General features: G+C 57.1%; 2 protein-coding genes across 5 annotated transcripts in view; both read left to right on the top strand.

The window, feature by feature from the left end:
• Positions 1-17,066, top strand: part of LOC119822487 (H-2 class I histocompatibility antigen, L-D alpha chain-like) — a 741,986-nt gene that overhangs the window by 381,192 nt on the left and 343,728 nt on the right. The window lies entirely within an intron of this gene.
• On the top strand, positions 577-16,968 carry Ehmt2 (euchromatic histone lysine methyltransferase 2). Of its 4 annotated transcripts, XM_038341796.1 has the most exons (28): positions 577-635; positions 1,282-1,348; positions 1,462-1,668; positions 1,762-2,018; positions 4,717-4,801; positions 4,900-4,937; positions 5,027-5,176; positions 7,728-7,865; positions 7,948-8,062; positions 8,198-8,299; positions 8,499-8,647; positions 8,739-8,882; positions 8,962-9,197; positions 9,281-9,463; positions 9,573-9,655; positions 9,904-10,010; positions 10,100-10,222; positions 10,318-10,419; positions 11,040-11,144; positions 11,249-11,403; positions 11,485-11,652; positions 13,593-13,737; positions 13,978-14,055; positions 14,395-14,510; positions 14,611-14,697; positions 15,465-15,543; positions 15,700-15,875; positions 16,567-16,968. In XM_038341796.1, exons 1-28 carry the CDS (start codon positions 594-596, stop codon positions 16,745-16,747), a joined length of 3,618 nt encoding a protein of 1,205 aa, XP_038197724.1. In that variant the 5' UTR covers positions 577-593; the 3' UTR covers positions 16,748-16,968. The 4 variants fall into 4 exon arrangements, with proteins under 4 accessions (XP_038197724.1, XP_038197725.1, XP_038197722.1 ...); XM_038341797.1 differs by lacking the exon at positions 8,198-8,299; XM_038341794.1 differs by lacking the exon at positions 577-635 and having other exon boundaries at positions 1,062-1,348.

Below are 17,066 nucleotides of genomic sequence, written 5' to 3' on the forward strand. Positions count from 1 at the left end.
CAGGGCCGTGCACTTTAATGTGTGTACCGTTCTCTCCTAAACTGTCAGCTGGACCATGACCCCCCGGCTGCAAAACGTTTGGCAGAAATGGTTACCGTCCATAGACCATAGTCACCCTTGAGGCCGCAGCCTTCAGTTGGCATCTCGTGCACGTCGTGGCGTAACTCGCCTGGCGCACACACAAGACATTTGGCCCTCGCCTTTCAGGACGCTGATCCAGAAGGAAGGGTGCCTTCCACGAGCCTGTCGCCCCTTCTCGTGCACTAGGCGCAGCCTCCAGTCGGGTGGCTCAGAATCAGAAAGCTACACACACAGCAGCTGCAGAGGCTCAGGCTTCACGTGTTAGCAAAACCGGGCGGGGACAGGGAAGCCACAGCCCAGACGCGCCTCGCCCTCCTTCCCCGCAGAGCCGAGCCTAGGAATGAAGGCCCTCTGCCCTGCAGCCCCTAGTTCTGGACCTCCGAGGCCACTCCGGGGGGCAAAAATGGCCAAAAGGCCCGCAGCGGCTCCTTTAAGGCGTCTTGTCGCCCTCCCTCCTTGTCCACGTGACCCGGGGCGGCCGCGCGCCGGCTCGGCCCCCCGCGCAAGCGGCGATGGCGGCGGCGGCGGGAGCTGCTGCGGCGGCGGCCGCCGAGGTGCGGAAGGGGAGGGGGAGAGGCGGGTGCATGCCCGCGCGCGCGCCCGGGGGAAGCGCGCACTCGCGCAATGCTCCGGGGGTGCAACGGGGCCGGGGGGCCGGAGCCGAACTTGCAGCAGACCGGGGGCCCAACACCGGGGGCGGATGAGGGGACCAGGGGGTGGGAGGTGGGGGGAGTGGGCGCCGAGTCGCGCGTGCCGCCGCCCGCGGCCCCTGCGTGGGCGGTGGGCGCCGCGACCCCGGGAGCACGCGCGAGGGGCGCGAGGGGCCGTCCGCCGGGCTGGGGCGCAGCGGGCGTTGCAGGGGTTGGTGGCCGGGGTCCCCGCGGCCTGGGGGACAAAGGGGGAGCGGCGCGTGCAGCCGGGAGGAGGGGGCGGGGCCGGGGCGCGGAGGCCCCGCCCCCTCCCCCTCCTCTGCTGCCGGCCCCAGAGATGCGGGGTCTGCCGAGAGGGAGGGGGCTGATGCGGGCCCGGGGGCGGGGGCGTGCGACCCCCACGGGCGGCCGCGGCCGCGGTCGTGGGGGCGCCCACCGAGGGCGAGGTAGGCCCCGGAGCCTGCTCTCGCTGCCCCGGGCCCAGGCGTCCTGGGCCCCGCAGCTGCCTGCCGGGCTGACGGGCCCTCCGGTTCCTTGTCTCCCCTCCCAGGGGGAGGCCCCCGCTGAGATGGGGGCGCTGCTGCTGGAGAAGGAGCCCAGAGGGACGTCCGAGAGAGGTGAGTACGGCCGGAGCAGGCCCAGCCGGACCGCCACCCTCCCCACCCCCAACACGGGATCCCGGAGCCTCAGGCCCTGAACTTTTTCTTTTCCTCCCTCCCCCCCCCCACAGTGCATGGCTCTTTGGGGGACACCCCTCATAGCGAGGAGACCCTTCCCAAGGCCGACCCCGACTCCCTGGAGCCTGCATGCCCCCCCTCTCCGGCCTCTGTCACTGTCACCGTCGGCGATGAGGGGGTTGACACCCCAGTGGGGGCCACGCCACTCATCGGGGATGAACCCGAGAACCTGGAGGGAGACGGGGGCCGAATCCTGCTGGGTGAGCGGCTGGGGCGAGAGGGAGAGGGGGCGGAAAAGGACCTTCTGCCCGCTTGCTTACCCTGCACCCCCTGCCTGCCTGCCTCTCTTCTAGGCCACGCCACAAAGTCATTCCCCTCTTCCCCCAGCAAGGGGGGTGCCTGTCCCAGTCGGGCTAAAATGTCAATGACTGGGGCCGGAAAGTCGCCCCCCTCGGTCCAGAGTTTGGCCATGAGGCTGTTGAGCATGCCCGGGGCCCAGGGAACTGCAGCTGCTGGGCCTGAGCCCCCTCCGGCAACAACCGCCGGCCAGGAGGGGCAGCCCAAAGTACACCGAGCCCGGAAAACCATGTCCAAGCCTGGCAACGGACAGGTGAGATTGTGGAGGTTGGGTGGAGAGAATGGGGAATCTCTGGATGGGCTTTTTTTTTTTTTTTGCTTTGTTTTTGTTGTTGGGTTTTTTTTTTTTCCTCTCCTTCCGGGATTTAGCCTTGGGCCTCTTGTATTCAGATTTTTTTTTTTTTTTCGAATTTACCAATAGGCTACCAAGTGTCAGATGTTGGGCTGGGCTTCATCTGTGACCGGAGTAATTGCTGGCTTCCTGGAGTTTGTGTTCTTGGGGGAGGGGCGGCCGGAGAGGAGACTGACAGATGCAGAGTTAATTATATAGTTATTGTCCTAATTACTCTTGCCAAAACGACTCTGCAGGCTCAGCCTTCCCTCCCTTCTACCTCTGATAAGTCCTTGGGGAGCTTTTCCCAGTTTTCGAGACCACTCTTACACTGCCTGAAGTTTTTATTGGGACCCCCTTCCCTGGGTAGGCCACATGCTTGACAGAGTGGGAGTGGCCAGAGCCCAGAATCGGACTACCTAGGTTTAAAGGGCTCCTCGTGTCTAGGTGTGGTTTGTGTACCCTAGGTTGGGTCTTACTTTGTTGTTTTGGAAGGTTTTATTGTTGTTGGGGGTGGTTGTTTATTTTTATTTATATATTTGTGTGTGTGTGTATTCAAGTGTAAGAGTGTAACAGGATCTCAACTGTATTGCCCTGGCTGGCCTCTAGAGATCAAACTGGCCTTTAACTCAGATCCAGCTTGCTCTGCCTCCCAAGTCTGGGGCTGCGGGTGTATGCCCCAACCTGGCTTTTATTTTATTTATTTTATTTTTATTTATTTTTTTTTTTTTTGGTTTTTTGAGACAGGGTTTCTCTGCAGCTTTAGAGCCTGACCTGGAGCTAGCTCTTGTAGACCAGGCTGGTCTCGAACTCACAGAGATCTGCCTGCCTCTGCCTCCCAAGTGCTGGGATTAAAGGCGTGTGCCACCACCGCCCGGCCCTGGCTTTTATTTTTTATTTTATTTTATTTTTGCCTTTGAGGTAGTCTCATGTAACATAGGCTGCCTGGACTTGCTGTGATAGCAAGGTTTAGTTCCAAACCACCCCACCCAGGTGTTTCGTTCTGATTTTTTTTAAAGTACATTATTTTTATGTGTGTGGGTATTTTACCTGCCTGTGTGCCCGGTGCCCTCCAAGGCTAGAAGAGGGCAGTGGATTCCCTGGAGCTGGAGTCTGAAGCCCTTGTGAGGCGCGTGCGGTTGGTAGGAACTGAACCCAGGTTCTCCACAAGAGCAGCAAGTGCGCTTAACCCCTGAGCCACCTCTCCCACCCCCTGTCTTCTGTTTCTGAGAAAGCAATGACGTCATCAGGGTGTCATTGTTCTTCCCTGGTGCCGAAGTCCACGTTTGCTGGGGCCCCTCATATAAAATTATGAGTGCAGTTGGGGAAGAGGCCAAGTCAATCTCGATATTTGCATATGACTTACACGCATCTTCCTTGTAGTTTAGGTCCATTGTAGATGATTAGTTATGTGAGTATCACATCAGTAGTCCTTAAGACTGCTTGGGTGTAGACACAGCTTTCACGTATGTGCAGTGGTGGGGGGCGGTGGAGGACAGAGAGCATCTCTGTGGAGCCTGGTCTCTTCACTTTTCCATGGGATCCAGGAGTCAGCCTGAAGCTGTAGGTTTGCGCATGAAGCCCCCCTGCCCACTGAGCCACAGTGTTGGCTTTACTTGTTTCTTTTTGTTTTTGGTGTTGTTGCTTTGCCGCTGGAGAGGCGCCCAATGGTTGAGAGCACTAGAACTGCTCTTGCTGAGGACTCTGGCTCAGATCCCAGCATCACCTGGCCGCACACAGTTTCAGGGGCTCGAATGCTGCCTTGTAGCCTTCAAAGGCTCCTGCACACAGGGAGCGCTGAAACTCACAGAAACAACGTGCAAATAAGTAAAAAATAGTACTCTGGCTCCGGGTTTCTGTTCACATTTTCTCCCTATATCCACCTACTGATTTTTTTCATTAATAATTTTAGCAGGCAGTGGTCACACATACTTTTAATCCTAGCAGCCAAACAACAAACAAAGAAAAAAAGGAAAGTTTGGGAGTCATTTCTCCCTTCTCACCATCTGGGATCTCAAGGATTGGATTCAGTCCATTATTAGGCTTGGCGGTAGACACCATTAGCCTCTGAACAGTCTTGCTGGCTTCAGGTGGCATTGTTGAGGTAGGCCAGCCACACTGGTGACTCCCCCTGAGCTCCAGGCTGATGGAGGCAGAATGGTGTACGGTGCTTATTTCATTAGCATAGTGTCCTCAGGTTTTCTCCAGTCTGTGTGTCCACATTTCTGTCCTTTTTGTTGTAGTTTGGTATTTTGTTTGTTTTTGAGGCCGACTGGCCTGGAACTTGCAAGATAGGCCATGTTGGCCTGGAATTCCCAGAGTGCCTGTGCCTCCCAAAGTGCTGGGACTAAAGGTGTGACCATGAACCACCACACCAGGCCCCCAGGTTTCCTTTTTTTCCATTTTTGTTTTTTTAAAGACAGGGTCTCTCTGTAGCGTTGGAGCCTGTCCTGGAACTAGCTCTTGTAGACCAGGCTGGCCTCAAACTCACAGAGATCCGCTGCCTCTGTCTTCTGAGTGCTGGGATTAAGGCGTGCACCACCACCACCACTGCCCGGCCCCAGGTTTCCTTTTTAAGGGTGAGTAGTATTCTGACTGAAAGTTGTCCTTCCTGCTCCAGCCCCCAGTCCCTGAGAAGCGGCCCCCTGAAGTGCAACATTTCCGCATGAGTGACGACGTGCACTCTCTGGGGAAGGTGACCCCAGGTTAGTCACCCCTACACCTCTCTGTACACACTCCCTGTAGCTTGCAGTATTCTGTCCCAGGGGTTACAAGTTCTCTCCTTGCTTTTCTGTCTTTCCAGATGTGGCCAAAAGGAGGAAGCTGAACTCTGGCAGCCTGGTAAGCTGGAGAGGAAGACCTGGGGTGGGGGTGGGAGCCGGAGTCCCGGGCCAGGGCCAGCGTCCTCAGACTTTGTCATCTTTTTCTAGTCGGAGGACTTTGCCCGGGGCTCAGGAGATGTGACCCTGGAGAAAGGAGAGCCCAGGCCGCTGGAGGAGTGGGAGACAGTGGTGGGTGACGACTTCAGCCTCTACTATGACTCTTACTCCGTGGATGAGCGAGTGGATTCAGACAGCAAGGTGTGCTGGCCCGGCTGGCTCTCCAGCTTCCCTTCCGTCCTCCGCCTGTGTGGTCTGCAGCCACTTTATTGTGTCCTCCACCCCAGCTCCACCCCTCTCTGTCCATCACAACCTCTCTGTACTGTGGAGACTCTTTTGTTCCCTTTCGGCTTGCTTACTTATTATTTTGGTGGTGCTTTGTTTTGTTTTGGTTGGTTTTGTTTGTTTGACAGGGTCTCACCGTGTAGCCCCGACTGACCTGGAAACCCAGCTAACGTCCAGCTCCTAGCAGTCTGCCTGCCTCTGCCTCCTCAGTGTTGGGACGGAAGAGGACATCCTGTGGGGCGTGGTTCTCTGTTCCACGTAGGCCCTGGGGATTTTTTTTTTTTTTTCTCTTTTCCCCCTTTGGTTTTTTTAGAGACAGGGTTTCTCTGTATCCCTTTTTGTCCTGAAACTCAACTCTGTCGACCAGGCTGCCCTTGAACCCACAGAGATCCGCCTGCCTCTGTCTCCCTGAGGTTGGGATTAAAGGTGTGCACCACCACACCCAGCTGGATTTTATCTCTCTTAGTGTGTGGGTCTCCGGTTTTAGACTATGTCCCCAGTGTTTGAGGTTGAAGTTAGGGGTCTGTGTCACCAAGCATACTCGGATGTGTGGGAGCACTTGGCTTTTCTCTGAAGTCTGGGGATCCAGCTCAGATCGGACACCAGAGTTGCAATCTCTTTACCCACTGAAGTATCTCCACTTCCTCTTTTACTTTTTTTCTAACTTTTTGGTTTTTCAGGATGAGTTTCTCTATGTAGCCCTGGCAGTCCTGGAACTGACTGTACAGACCAGGCTGGCCCTGAACTCAGAGATTCCCCTGCCTCTGCCTCCCGAGTGCCGCCATCTCCTGGCTTTGTGTTCATTTTTTATTTATTTGCCACTCTGCTGTGGAAACTTTCCACTGAACGCGGAAGGGAGGGGTGAGCCCGGCCGCAGTGAACCCCAGCACATAGCCGCGGCCCCCTCGTGCACACAACCCGGCAAGCAAGTCTCAGCTTCACAATCGTGTAGACGAGACCCCTCTTGGTTGCTCTAAACAGGGCTGTGTTTTAGTTTTGCCAAATTTGGGATTCAAACTTGGGGCCTCACGGGGTGAGCAAGCTCCAGGCTGCTTTTTAGGTAATTGGAGACCAGGTCCTTTGCTAGGGCCACCAGGACTGGCCTTGAATTTACTCCTTGTAATCCTCCTGCTTCAGCCTCCCGAGTAACTGGGATTATGGGCTGCATTACCAGTTTTGTCTTTGATTTTGAGACAGGGCCCCAGTATGTACCCCTATTTGGCCTCAAAATGACCAGAGATCCTTCTGTCTTTTTCTGCCTCTGCTTGGAGTGCTGGGATTAAAGGGGTGCCTTTTTTTTTAATTTATTTTTTGGTGATGGGGGCAGTTGAGAAGGTTTCAGTTTGTGTCTTAGACTGGCTTTGAACTTCAGTTTCTCCTGTCTGCGGCCCCACCCTACCCCCAGTGCTAGGATTACAGGAGCCGTTTTTTCTTAGCGGTTACCTGGTGAGAGCAAGTCAGTTTTACAGGACTTCGCTTACTTGGCTCAGTGGGGGCCAAATGCCTTTGACCTTTCTGCTTGGGAATGATTAAGCTGTTCATAGCTCTAGACGCTGATTCCCTCAAGTTCCCTCAACGCTGTCTGTCTCAGAATGCAATCTCGCGTACCCCAGGCTGGACTCAAACTTGCTATGTAGCCAGGGATAATCTTGCGCCTCTGGGGGTTTTGTTGTTTTAATGTATACGCGTGTTTTCCCTGCATGTGTGTTGTACCACGTGCATGGCTGATGCCCTTGAAGTTGGAAGAGTCTTGGATGCCCTGGGACCAGAGTCACAGGCAGTTGTGAGCGAGCCACCAGTTGGGTGCTGGAACTGAACCCAGGTCCTTGGCCAGAGCAACAGTGCTCTTAACTGCTGAGCCCCTGAGCTTCTTCTGGTCTTCCTGACTCTATGTCTCCCACGCGCTTGTCCCACAGGTGTATGCTGCCGTGTCTGGAGCTTTCTTCTGTTCTTTCTTTCTGTTTTTCTAGCTAGAAAGTTTGGAAGTGTGTGCCGGTGCCCCTTTCCCAACACCTGTCATTGGATGTATGGGATGCTTGGTCATTTCTTACTCTTAAATGTTGACATACTCCAGAGGCAAAGGTGGTTGGATCTCTGAGTTCCAGTGCAATCAGGACTCCCCAGTGAGACCCTGTCTCCAAAGAAACTAAAGGAAAACATTGCCAATAGGCTTGTGGTTCCCGGTGATAGCAGCCTGACCCCTTCGTTAGAGAACAACTCAGCTTTTTAGATAGTGGGTAGTCATGTCTGTTTGTGTGTTTCCTAAAACCAGCCCTTTTCACTGCCGTGAAGTGTTCTGTGCTTGTCTTTATCCAACCCAGTCTGCCTCCTGCCCACATCCACCACCTCCAGCAACCTTACCCAGCCGTACGGGGGTGATGATAGGGGCCTTAGGATTCCCTGTGTCTTGCTCTCCACGGAGATGGCTGCAGTTTGCTGTTCTCCCAGCCTGCTTTCTCTCTTGCAGTCTGAAGTTGAAGCTCTAGCTGAACAATTGAGTGAAGAGGAAGAGGAGGAAGAAGAAGAGGAAGAAGAGGAGGAGGAAGAGGAAGAAGAGGAGGAGGAAGAGGAGGAAGATGAGGAGTCAGGCAATCAGTCAGACAGGGTGAGAGGGGAGACTGGCCTCCCTGGAGGAGCAGAGAGCTGTTGGGAGCTAGAGTAGACTCCTGAGTCTTCCTCTTCCACAGAGTGGCTCTAGTGGCCGGCGCAAGGCCAAGAAGAAATGGCGAAAAGACAGCCCCTGGGTGAAGCCATCGAGGAAAAGGCGGAAGCGAGAGCCTCCGAGGGCCAAGGAGCCAAGAGGTGAGAGGGCTCCTCTGCTCTTTCTCTCCTCCGGCCCCTCGCTCGGATGCTCGTGCATGCTCACCGTGTACACCGCATGTGCGCACACGCCCAGGCCCCATGAGCCCCCACTCTCACTCTCTCTGTCTCTGTCAGGAGTGAATGGTGTGGGCTCCTCAGGGCCCAGTGAGTACATGGAGGTCCCTCTGGGGTCCCTGGAGCTGCCCAGCGAGGGGACCCTCTCCCCCAACCACGCTGGTAATTAATTGCCAACTGCCGGGGCAGGGAGCCACTAGGGGGTGCCCACGGGGGGTGGAGGGAAATCCTTCCAGAGCTGGGGTATCCATTCCAGGCTTTGGGGTTCTAGAATGTGAAGGGGCGGCTGGATGGGAAGGAGGGGACCCTTCCGGTGGGTGAAGGGCCAGGCCTTCATCGCTTCCGTTTCTTCCTGTCCAAGGGGTGTCCAATGACACGTCTTCCCTGGAGACAGAGCGCGGGTTCGAGGAGCTGCCCCTCTGCAGCTGCCGCATGGAGGCGCCCAAGATAGACCGCATCAGTGAGCGAGCGGGGCACAAGTGCATGGCCACCGAAAGTGTGGACGGAGAGGTGGGCTGGGTGCTGTGCTGGCGGGGGGGCAGCAGGCGCGAGGAGAGCCAGCTCTGGCCCTGGCCTCATCGTAGCCCCCCTTCCCCCACAGCTGTCGGGTTGCAACGCCGCCATCCTGAAGCGGGAGACTATGCGGCCCTCCAGCCGAGTGGCGCTGATGGTACTCTGTGAGGCCCATCGAGCCCGAATGGTCAAGCACCATTGCTGCCCTGGCTGTGGCTACTTCTGCACAGCAGTGAGTGACCACTGGGGTGGGCGGGTGGCCTGATACAGGAGAGAGCTCAGAGACTCACTGCCCTCCCCCTGTTCCCCAGGGTACCTTCCTGGAATGCCACCCTGACTTCCGAGTAACCCACCGCTTCCATAAGGCCTGTGTGTCCCAGCTCAACGGGATGGTCTTCTGCCCCCACTGTGGAGAGGATGCTTCAGAGGCCCAGGAGGTGACCATTCCCCGCGGCGATGGGGGAACCCCTCCAGCCGGCGCTGCAGCTCCCGCTCCGCTGCCCCTGGCACAGGATGCCCCAGGGCGAGCAGATACCTCCCAACCCAGGTATTGGCCTCTCTCCCTCGCCCTCCTGCCCCGTCTCCCATTCCATCTGCCCTGCCCCCAGACCTTAGAACCTTTTCCCATAGTGCCCGAATGCGAGGGCACGGAGAGCCCCGGCGCCCACCTTGTGACCCCCTGACCGACACCATCGACAGCTCGGGGCCTTCGCTAACCCTGCCCAACGGGGGCTGCCTCTCAGCTGTGGGTCTGCCCCCAGGGCCGGGCCGGGAAGCCCTGGAGAAGGCCTTGGTCATCCAGGAGTCAGAGAGGTAAGTCGGTGCTGTTCTGGGGTGTCCTCAGCACGGGGCCAGAGAAGCAGGTGCCGCGGTGGCGCTCATGTCTGAACAGCCCACCTTCTCCCCCACCACCCCCCGGCAGGCGGAAGAAGCTTCGTTTCCACCCGCGGCAGCTGTACCTGTCGGTGAAGCAGGGAGAGCTGCAGAAGGTCATCCTCATGCTGCGTGAGTCCTCGGGAGGGCCACGTGGCCCTTGGTGGGGGCGATGGGGGCAACCTGCTGGTGCGGAGTACTGTTGGGTGGTCATGTGCAGAGCTCCCGTAGGCTTTTCCGCAGGGAGGCTGAGTGCTGCCTCCAGTGCGGGGCAGTCCTGATCCTGGAGGCAGCGCTGCCCCCCCCCACTTACCCTCTTCTCCTGGAGGCAGCACCACCTCACTCACCCCTTCTCTTACCGTCATCTCCTCTCCCTGCAGTTGACAACCTGGACCCCAACTTCCAGAGCGACCAGCAGAGCAAGCGCACACCCCTGCATGCGGCTGCGCAGAAGGGGTCTGTGGAGATCTGTCACGTGCTGCTGCAGGTGAGTCATCGTGCCCCCCCCCCCCAGTCCAGCCATCTCCCCCTCCCCAGCACCCCTCCCTGGTGCCAGCCCTCGTGTCCCCTCCGCAGGCAGGAGCCAACATCAACGCCGTGGACAAGCAGCAGCGCACCCCGCTGATGGAGGCCGTGGTGAATAACCACCTGGAGGTGGCGCGGTACATGGTGCAGCTGGGGGGCTGCGTCTACAGCAAGGTAGCGGAGCTGGACGGCAGCGGGCAGCCGGAGCGGGGGAGGGAAGACTGGCATGGGTGCCCGCTGGAGGGCTCACTGGCTCATGTCTCCCTCAGGAAGAGGATGGCTCCACCTGTCTCCACCATGCAGCCAAAATTGGGAACTTGGAGATGGTCAGCCTGCTGCTGAGCACTGGGCAGGTGGACGTCAACGCGCAGGTCAGCAGCCTGGCCGCCGTCATCTGACTGCTGACCCCCTCCCTCCTTCTCCATCTGACTGCTGACTCCCTCCCTCCTCCATCTGACTGCTGACCCCCTCCTTCCTCTTCCTCCATCTGACTGCTGACCCCCTCCCTCCTCCATCTGACTGCTGACTGCTGACCCTCTCCTTCGTCTGACTGCTGACCCCCTCCTTCCTCTTCCTCCATCTGACTGCTGACTCCCACCCTCCTCCCCCTCCTCTATCTGACTGCTGACCCCCTCCTTCCTCCATCTGACTGCTGACCCCCTCCCTCCTCCTCCTCCATCTGACTGCTGACCCCCTCCTCCTCCCCCTCCTCCATCTGACTGCTGACCCCCTCCTTCCTCCATGTGACTGCTGACCCCCTCCCTCTCCCTCCTCTTCCTCCATCTGACTGCTGACCCCCTCCTACTGCCTCCCATTGGTTCTGTATTGGTTCCCTTCTCCTGTCTGCCTCATGAGACTCTTGAGTTCTCCCCTTTATCCCTAAAAGTGTTCAGTGAGCATCCCTGTGAATGTGTGGGAGAGTGAGCTTCCTCGTTACCCCACCTCCTACTTTGGAAGTGCTCCTGAGTTCCCGTCTTCCTCCCTCCCTCAGGACAGTGGGGGCTGGACGCCCATCATCTGGGCAGCCGAGCACAAACACATTGACGTGATCCGGATGCTGCTGACCCGCGGGGCCGACGTCACCCTCACTGACAACGTGAGGGACTCTCGGGCGCTGAGAGGGCTGGTGGCGGGCGCTGTGGCACCGCAGTGCAGGGATTCAGATGACTGCAGCACCATCTCCGCCCCTTGCTCCCACAGGAGGAGAACATCTGCTTACACTGGGCCTCCTTCACGGGCAGCGCCGCCATTGCCGAGGTCCTCCTGAACGCCCGGTGTGACCTCCACGCTGTCAACTACCATGGGGACACGCCCCTGCACATCGCTGCCAGGGAGAGCTACCACGACTGTGTTCTGTAAGCCCAGCTTCCCCAGCCCCTGGCACCCATGCCCGCCGCCCAGTTTCTGACCCAGGCGTGGGCTTTGCCATTCCTCAGGTTGTTCCTGTCTCGTGGAGCCAACCCCGAGCTCCGGAACAAGGAAGGGGACACGGCGTGGGACCTGACCCCCGAGCGCTCTGATGTGTGGTTCGCGCTGCAGCTCAATCGCAAGCTTCGACTCGGGGTAGGGAACCGCGCTGTCCGCACCGAGAAGATCATCTGCCGGTGAGTACCGCCCTGGCATCTGTGAGGGCCACCGCCAGCCTCCACCAACCACTGCCTTCCTGTCCAAGACCCAGGGAGTCCCAGGAAATTCTAGAACTCTCTTGCCAGGGGGCAGATGGCAATAAAGGGCTCTGTCAGTGCCCTCAGGAGGAGGGAGCCTGCTGCCAACCCTAACCGGCTTCAGTCCCTGGACCCACGTGATAGATGGGGAAAACCAGCTCCTCCAAGTTGTCCCATGACTTAGAGACATACAGCATGACACACTCAAACAGCTGAAAAATAAAAAAGCAGGGTGTGGTGGCTCACACCTTTAATCCCAGCACTCGGTCTTTATGAATCTGAGGCCAGCCTGGTTTGTGTCTATATACTGAGTTCCAGGCCAGCGAGGGCCACTTTAACTTAGAGAGAGACAGAAAAAGAAACGGGGAAAAGGTAAATTCGAGGGAGAAGACATGTGTGCCAAACCCTGGAGGTGGCTGAGGCAGGAGGATTGAGTTTGAGGCCAGACCTCCAAGTTAAGAATTTCAAACCAGGCAATGGTGGCACACACCTTTAATACCAGCACTCGGGAGGCAGAGGCAACTGGATCTTTGAGTTGAAGGCCAGCCTGGTCTGTAGAGTTAGCTCTAGGACAGCCAGGGCTACAGAGAAACCCTGTCTTGGAAAAGACAAACAAAAAACCCAAGATTTTCATAGGGTAGCAGGGTGTGACCTGCAGCCCCTCCTGTCCTCACATAGAGGCAGGAAGACCCTGCCCTTGAAGCCTGGAGGTTGGAGAGCAGCCTTTGTAGCATCGGAGACTCACGCTTAAGAGAAAGGAAAAGAAAAAAAAGCTCCAGCCACGACCAGTCTGAGGTGGCTCAGCTGCTGACAGCATTTGCTGTGTAGATAGCTGAGCTCAAGCCAGGAACCCACTGGGGGGGAACCACCTCCTGAAGGCGGTGCTCTGAGCGTCACGTGTGAGCTGTATCGTGTGTGCCCACCCCCCATGCACACACACAATCAGGTGTGGTACACACCTTCAATCCCTCCACTTGAGAGGTAGAGGCAGCTGGTCTTGGAGTTCTGGAATACATACTGAGACCCTAACTCCAAAAAAGTAGGTGGAAGGGCGCTAGAGTGGGAAACTTTTAAGACGGGGACTCACTGTGTGGCCCTAGCTGTCCTGGGACTCGCTCTGTAGACCAGAGTTTTAGGATAGCCAGGGCTACCTACATGTGAGACTCTTACCTCCAAAAAAATAAAAGGAAGGAAGGACTGGAGAGGTGGCTAAGCGGTTAAGAGCACTGGCTGCCCTTGTAGAGGACCCGGGTTCCATTCCCAGCACCCGCATGGTGACTGGAACCATCTGTAACTCCAGTTCCAGAGGATCCATGCCTTTGTGGTCACCAGGCATGCATGAAGTGCATACTTATATGCAGGTGCAATATTCATACATAGAAAACAAGCCTGTGCCTATAGTGCTAGTAGCACTTGGAGGCTGGGGAGCTGGAAACACAGTTCGGTGTAGAACGCTTGTGTCAACATTGGCACCGCGCTGTTGGACTCGGTCCCTAGCCTCACACAAAAAGAAGTGCAGTATTTGGGATGTGATTATTCAAGTTATCGCCTATCATTCTAAAATTACTGTTTTCCTTGGGACCTATCATTTTGGGTTTTTTTGTTTTGTTTTTTGTTTGTTTGTTTTTGTTTTTGTTTTTTTTTTTTTGAGACAGTTTCTCTAGCTTTGGAGTCTGTTCTAGAACTCGCTCTGTAGACCAGGCTGGCCTTGAACTCACAGAGACCCGCCTGCCTCTGCCTCCCAAGTGCTGGGATTAAAGGTGCCACCATACCAGCTGGTGCCTATCCTGTCGGGCACCCTTCTTTATGTCTGAGGAACCCCAGCACTGCACCTCAGAAATACTCTGGCCGTCCCTTAGCCTTATCTGCCCTGCCTGCAGGGATGTAGCTAGAGGCTACGAGAATGTGCCCATCCCCTGCGTCAATGGAGTAGACGGGGAGCCCTGCCCCGAGGACTATAAGTACATCTCTGAGAACTGCGAGACATCAACCATGAACATCGACCGGAACATCACTCACCTGCAGGTGAGGCACGGCCCCGCCCCGCCCCGCGTGCCTACAGTAACACTAAGCAGCATTGCACGGGGCAGGTGTCTGTCAAGGGCCCCCTGGCTGAGGGAGCAGGGACTGGAAGGGACCACCCCATTTCACCCTGGGACTGTCACCCTCCACTGTCGTGAAATATGGACCCATGGCTCAGGGGGAGAAAACATTGGCCGCAGGGAGCAGGGTAAACCCCACTCACACTGATTCTGCCCCACCCAGCACTGCACATGTGTGGACGATTGCTCCAGCTCCAACTGTCTGTGTGGCCAGCTCAGCATCCGCTGCTGGTATGACAAGGTGCGTGTTCCTCACCTGGCCACGTCTGGCCGCTCCCACAGAGGAGCCTGAACCCAGGACCCTGCTCTGTTGGGGAAGAGACACAGGGTGTGGCAGGAAGTTCTGAGACCTGCCAGGAACATCGCGGGCCTCTGCTCCGGGAATGCAAATGGACTCTGACTACTGCCCGCCTGCCTGCACATTTCCTGGTCTCTGACCTTAGCCTGCAGACTCTCTGTGCTCTTCCTCCCCTGCCCTGGGCTGGGGTCAGAGTGGAGTTTCCTGTGGAGTCCTCTGGGTCCCGGGCAGCTGAGACGGGCCCCACAGAGAAACCACTGTCCCCCTCCCTCCGCACCCCAGGACGGGCGGCTGCTTCAGGAGTTTAACAAGATCGAACCCCCCCTGATCTTTGAGTGTAACCAGGCATGCTCCTGCTGGAGAAGCTGCAAGAACCGCGTGGTGCAGAGCGGCATCAAGTGAGGCGCCCGCCCCGGCACCCTGCCTCACCTCCGCCTCCCATCCCCCGGGGCCCTTTCAGGTGTCCCACACTCAGTATGACTCCCTCTCCATCTCTAGGGTGCGCCTGCAGCTCTACCGTACAGCCAAGATGGGCTGGGGGGTCCGTGCCCTGCAGACCATTCCCCAGGGCACCTTCATCTGTGAGTAAGTTCACTGTGGGGACCTCTGCTGACCCCTGCCCAACAGAGGATGAAGCCTGCGTCCTGAACCCCAGTCCTCCTGGTCACCCACGCTTTCCCGCCCTCTGCCTGACTGTAGTGAATGTTAGCGGTAGTCAGTCCTTGGCTGTGTGATTTAACCTCCTCCAGCCTCATTTTTCTTAACTATAAAGTAGAGACTAGCTACTTCCTGTCCACTTCCTCCCTCTGGCCGTTAGACTCACCAAGGTCTCCCTCCTGTGCCCGGCACAGCAGAGAAGCCTCTTCACCGTCTGAGGACCACCCAGTTTCTTTTCTTCATGTTCTCTCTACTTCTCAAACAAGCAGCTTTCCCACCCGCTGCTCACTGCCCTTGCCCTCCTGGCTCCTGCCTCCCACCCGGTGTCTCAGTCACCCTGCTTCCCCCACCACCTGTGGGATGGCGCACACACTTCCCTGTGTCCAAGTCTGGCATCTTTCCACCCAGCCAGCCACCGTGGATAACCCCAGACCACAGCCTCCCCCATCACTTCCCGCCGTGGGTCTGTTCCTCACAGAGCGCCACCTGCTGTCCCAGCTCTACAGTGGGACCCCTGGTGGCTGGCCTGTGTCCTGCATCCCTCTTAGGTTGGCCCAGCCAGTGTCTGCTCCCTAGGCTCTGAGTGACCTGGTGGCTTTCCGTGATGGCTGCTGAGAAGCGGAAGAGGTTGAGATTGGAGAGAGATGGGGCCTGGAGCCCTGCTCAGATTCAGAACCGTAGTTTCTGTCCAATAGGTATGTTGGAGAGCTGATCTCTGATGCCGAGGCCGACGTGAGAGAAGATGACTCTTACCTCTTCGATTTGGACAACAAGGTGGGCAGCCAGCACCCGTGTCCTCTGCCCCCACAGGCTGGCTTCTGGAGCCAGCTGGGGCACCAGCCAGCAGAAACCTGGGTGCAGGTCCTGGGTGGCGCTGCGGGACTCGCCAAGCAGGTGAGCAGAGGTGTTGAGAGCGCTGTCTGCCCCCAGGATGGAGAGGTTTACTGCATTGATGCCCGTTACTATGGCAACATCAGCCGCTTCATCAACCACCTGTGTGACCCCAACATCATCCCTGTCCGGGTCTTCATGCTGCACCAAGACCTGAGGTTTCCACGCATTGCCTTCTTCAGTTCCAGAGACATCCGGACTGGGGAGGAGCTGGGGTGAGGTGCCCCCAGAAACCCTGGGGCCTGAGGGTTGAGGGCACCTGGCGTTCAGAGACCAGAGGGCTTGTTAAAACAGTGCAAGACAGGAGTGGTAGCATACACTCATTCATAATCACAGCACTCAGGCATCTGAGGCAGGAGGATTACAGAGTCTGGGCTATAGGGTGAGAACCCTGTCTATAAAAAGAAAAGGAAAAGGCCCGGCACCGAGAGGTCGAGGCAGAAGTAACTCCAGTTCAAGACCAGCCTAGGTAATTTAGTAAGACCCTGGTCTCAAAAGTTTTAGAGAGGCTATATATGGTGGTTTTAATTCCACTTCTTAGGAAGCAGGGGTAGGGGGAATCTGTCTGAGTTCAAGGCTAGCTGGTCCATGTAGAGAGTTCTTGCACAGCCAGGCTTGTGTAGAGAAACTCCAGCTCAAAAACCCAGAAGGGGAGCAGGGAGGGGCAGTTGCAGAGTTTAGCTGAAAGGCCAAGTACTTGCCAGGCCCTGGGCTCCATTTTGCCTCAGGATATTGTGATTGAGGGCTGGGAGGCCAGAAGCCTGAATTTATGATGTTGTGGGGTACTGTGAGTCAATAAACCCAGCAAGGACTTGGAGTCCGTCAGGAGGAGCAGTGTTTGGATAGAAGGAAATCATTCTGAGTGTCTGGATGCATGTGCTGAGAGTCTCTGTATTCCTCTGCCAGGTTTGACTATGGCGACCGGTTCTGGGACATCAAGAGCAAGTATTTCACCTGCCAGTGTGGCTCCGAGAAGTGCAAGCACTCGGCGGAGGCCATCGCCCTGGAGCAGAGTCGCCTGGCCCGGCTGGACCCCCACCCGGAACTGCTGCCTGAACTCAGCTCCTTGCCCCCCATAAACACCTGAGGACTCTTACGATCCAGGCTCGGGCACTGCCCTTCAGACATTCCTCCGTCAGAGACCCCAGTCAGGCCTGGAAGGTCGACACCCCCCTCCTAGAGCTGGTTTCTCACTGGGAGTAACGTCAGGGCCGGCCACTGAGCCGGGCCTCAGTTCGCTGAATTGAAGTTGGGCCTCTGCCAACTGATGTTCTGTGTTCTCAATAAATGTTGGGTTTGGTAATAAAATGCCTGGTGGTTTCAGGACGAAGAGGATTGTGGGGCTGGGGGGACAGTAGGTGGGTAGAACACACAAGTTGCTGGCTGCCACCTGGTGGGGGACCGAG

Source organism: Arvicola amphibius, chromosome 9, assembly GCF_903992535.2.
Source record: "Arvicola amphibius chromosome 9, mArvAmp1.2, whole genome shotgun sequence".
NCBI classification, from domain to species: domain Eukaryota; kingdom Metazoa; phylum Chordata; class Mammalia; order Rodentia; family Cricetidae; genus Arvicola; species Arvicola amphibius.

Coding starts and splice junctions, on each gene's coding strand:
- Ehmt2 (XM_038341794.1), top strand. CDS start 1,069: ATGCGGGGTCTGCCGAGAGGGAGGGGGCTGATGCGGGCCCGGGGGCGG. Junction 1,349..1,461: donor CAGAGGGACGTCCGAGAGAG/GTGAGTACGGCC, acceptor CCCCCCCCACAG/TGCATGGCTCTTTGGGGGAC. Junction 4,802..4,899: donor TCTGGGGAAGGTGACCCCAG/GTTAGTCACCCC, acceptor CTGTCTTTCCAG/ATGTGGCCAAAAGGAGGAAG.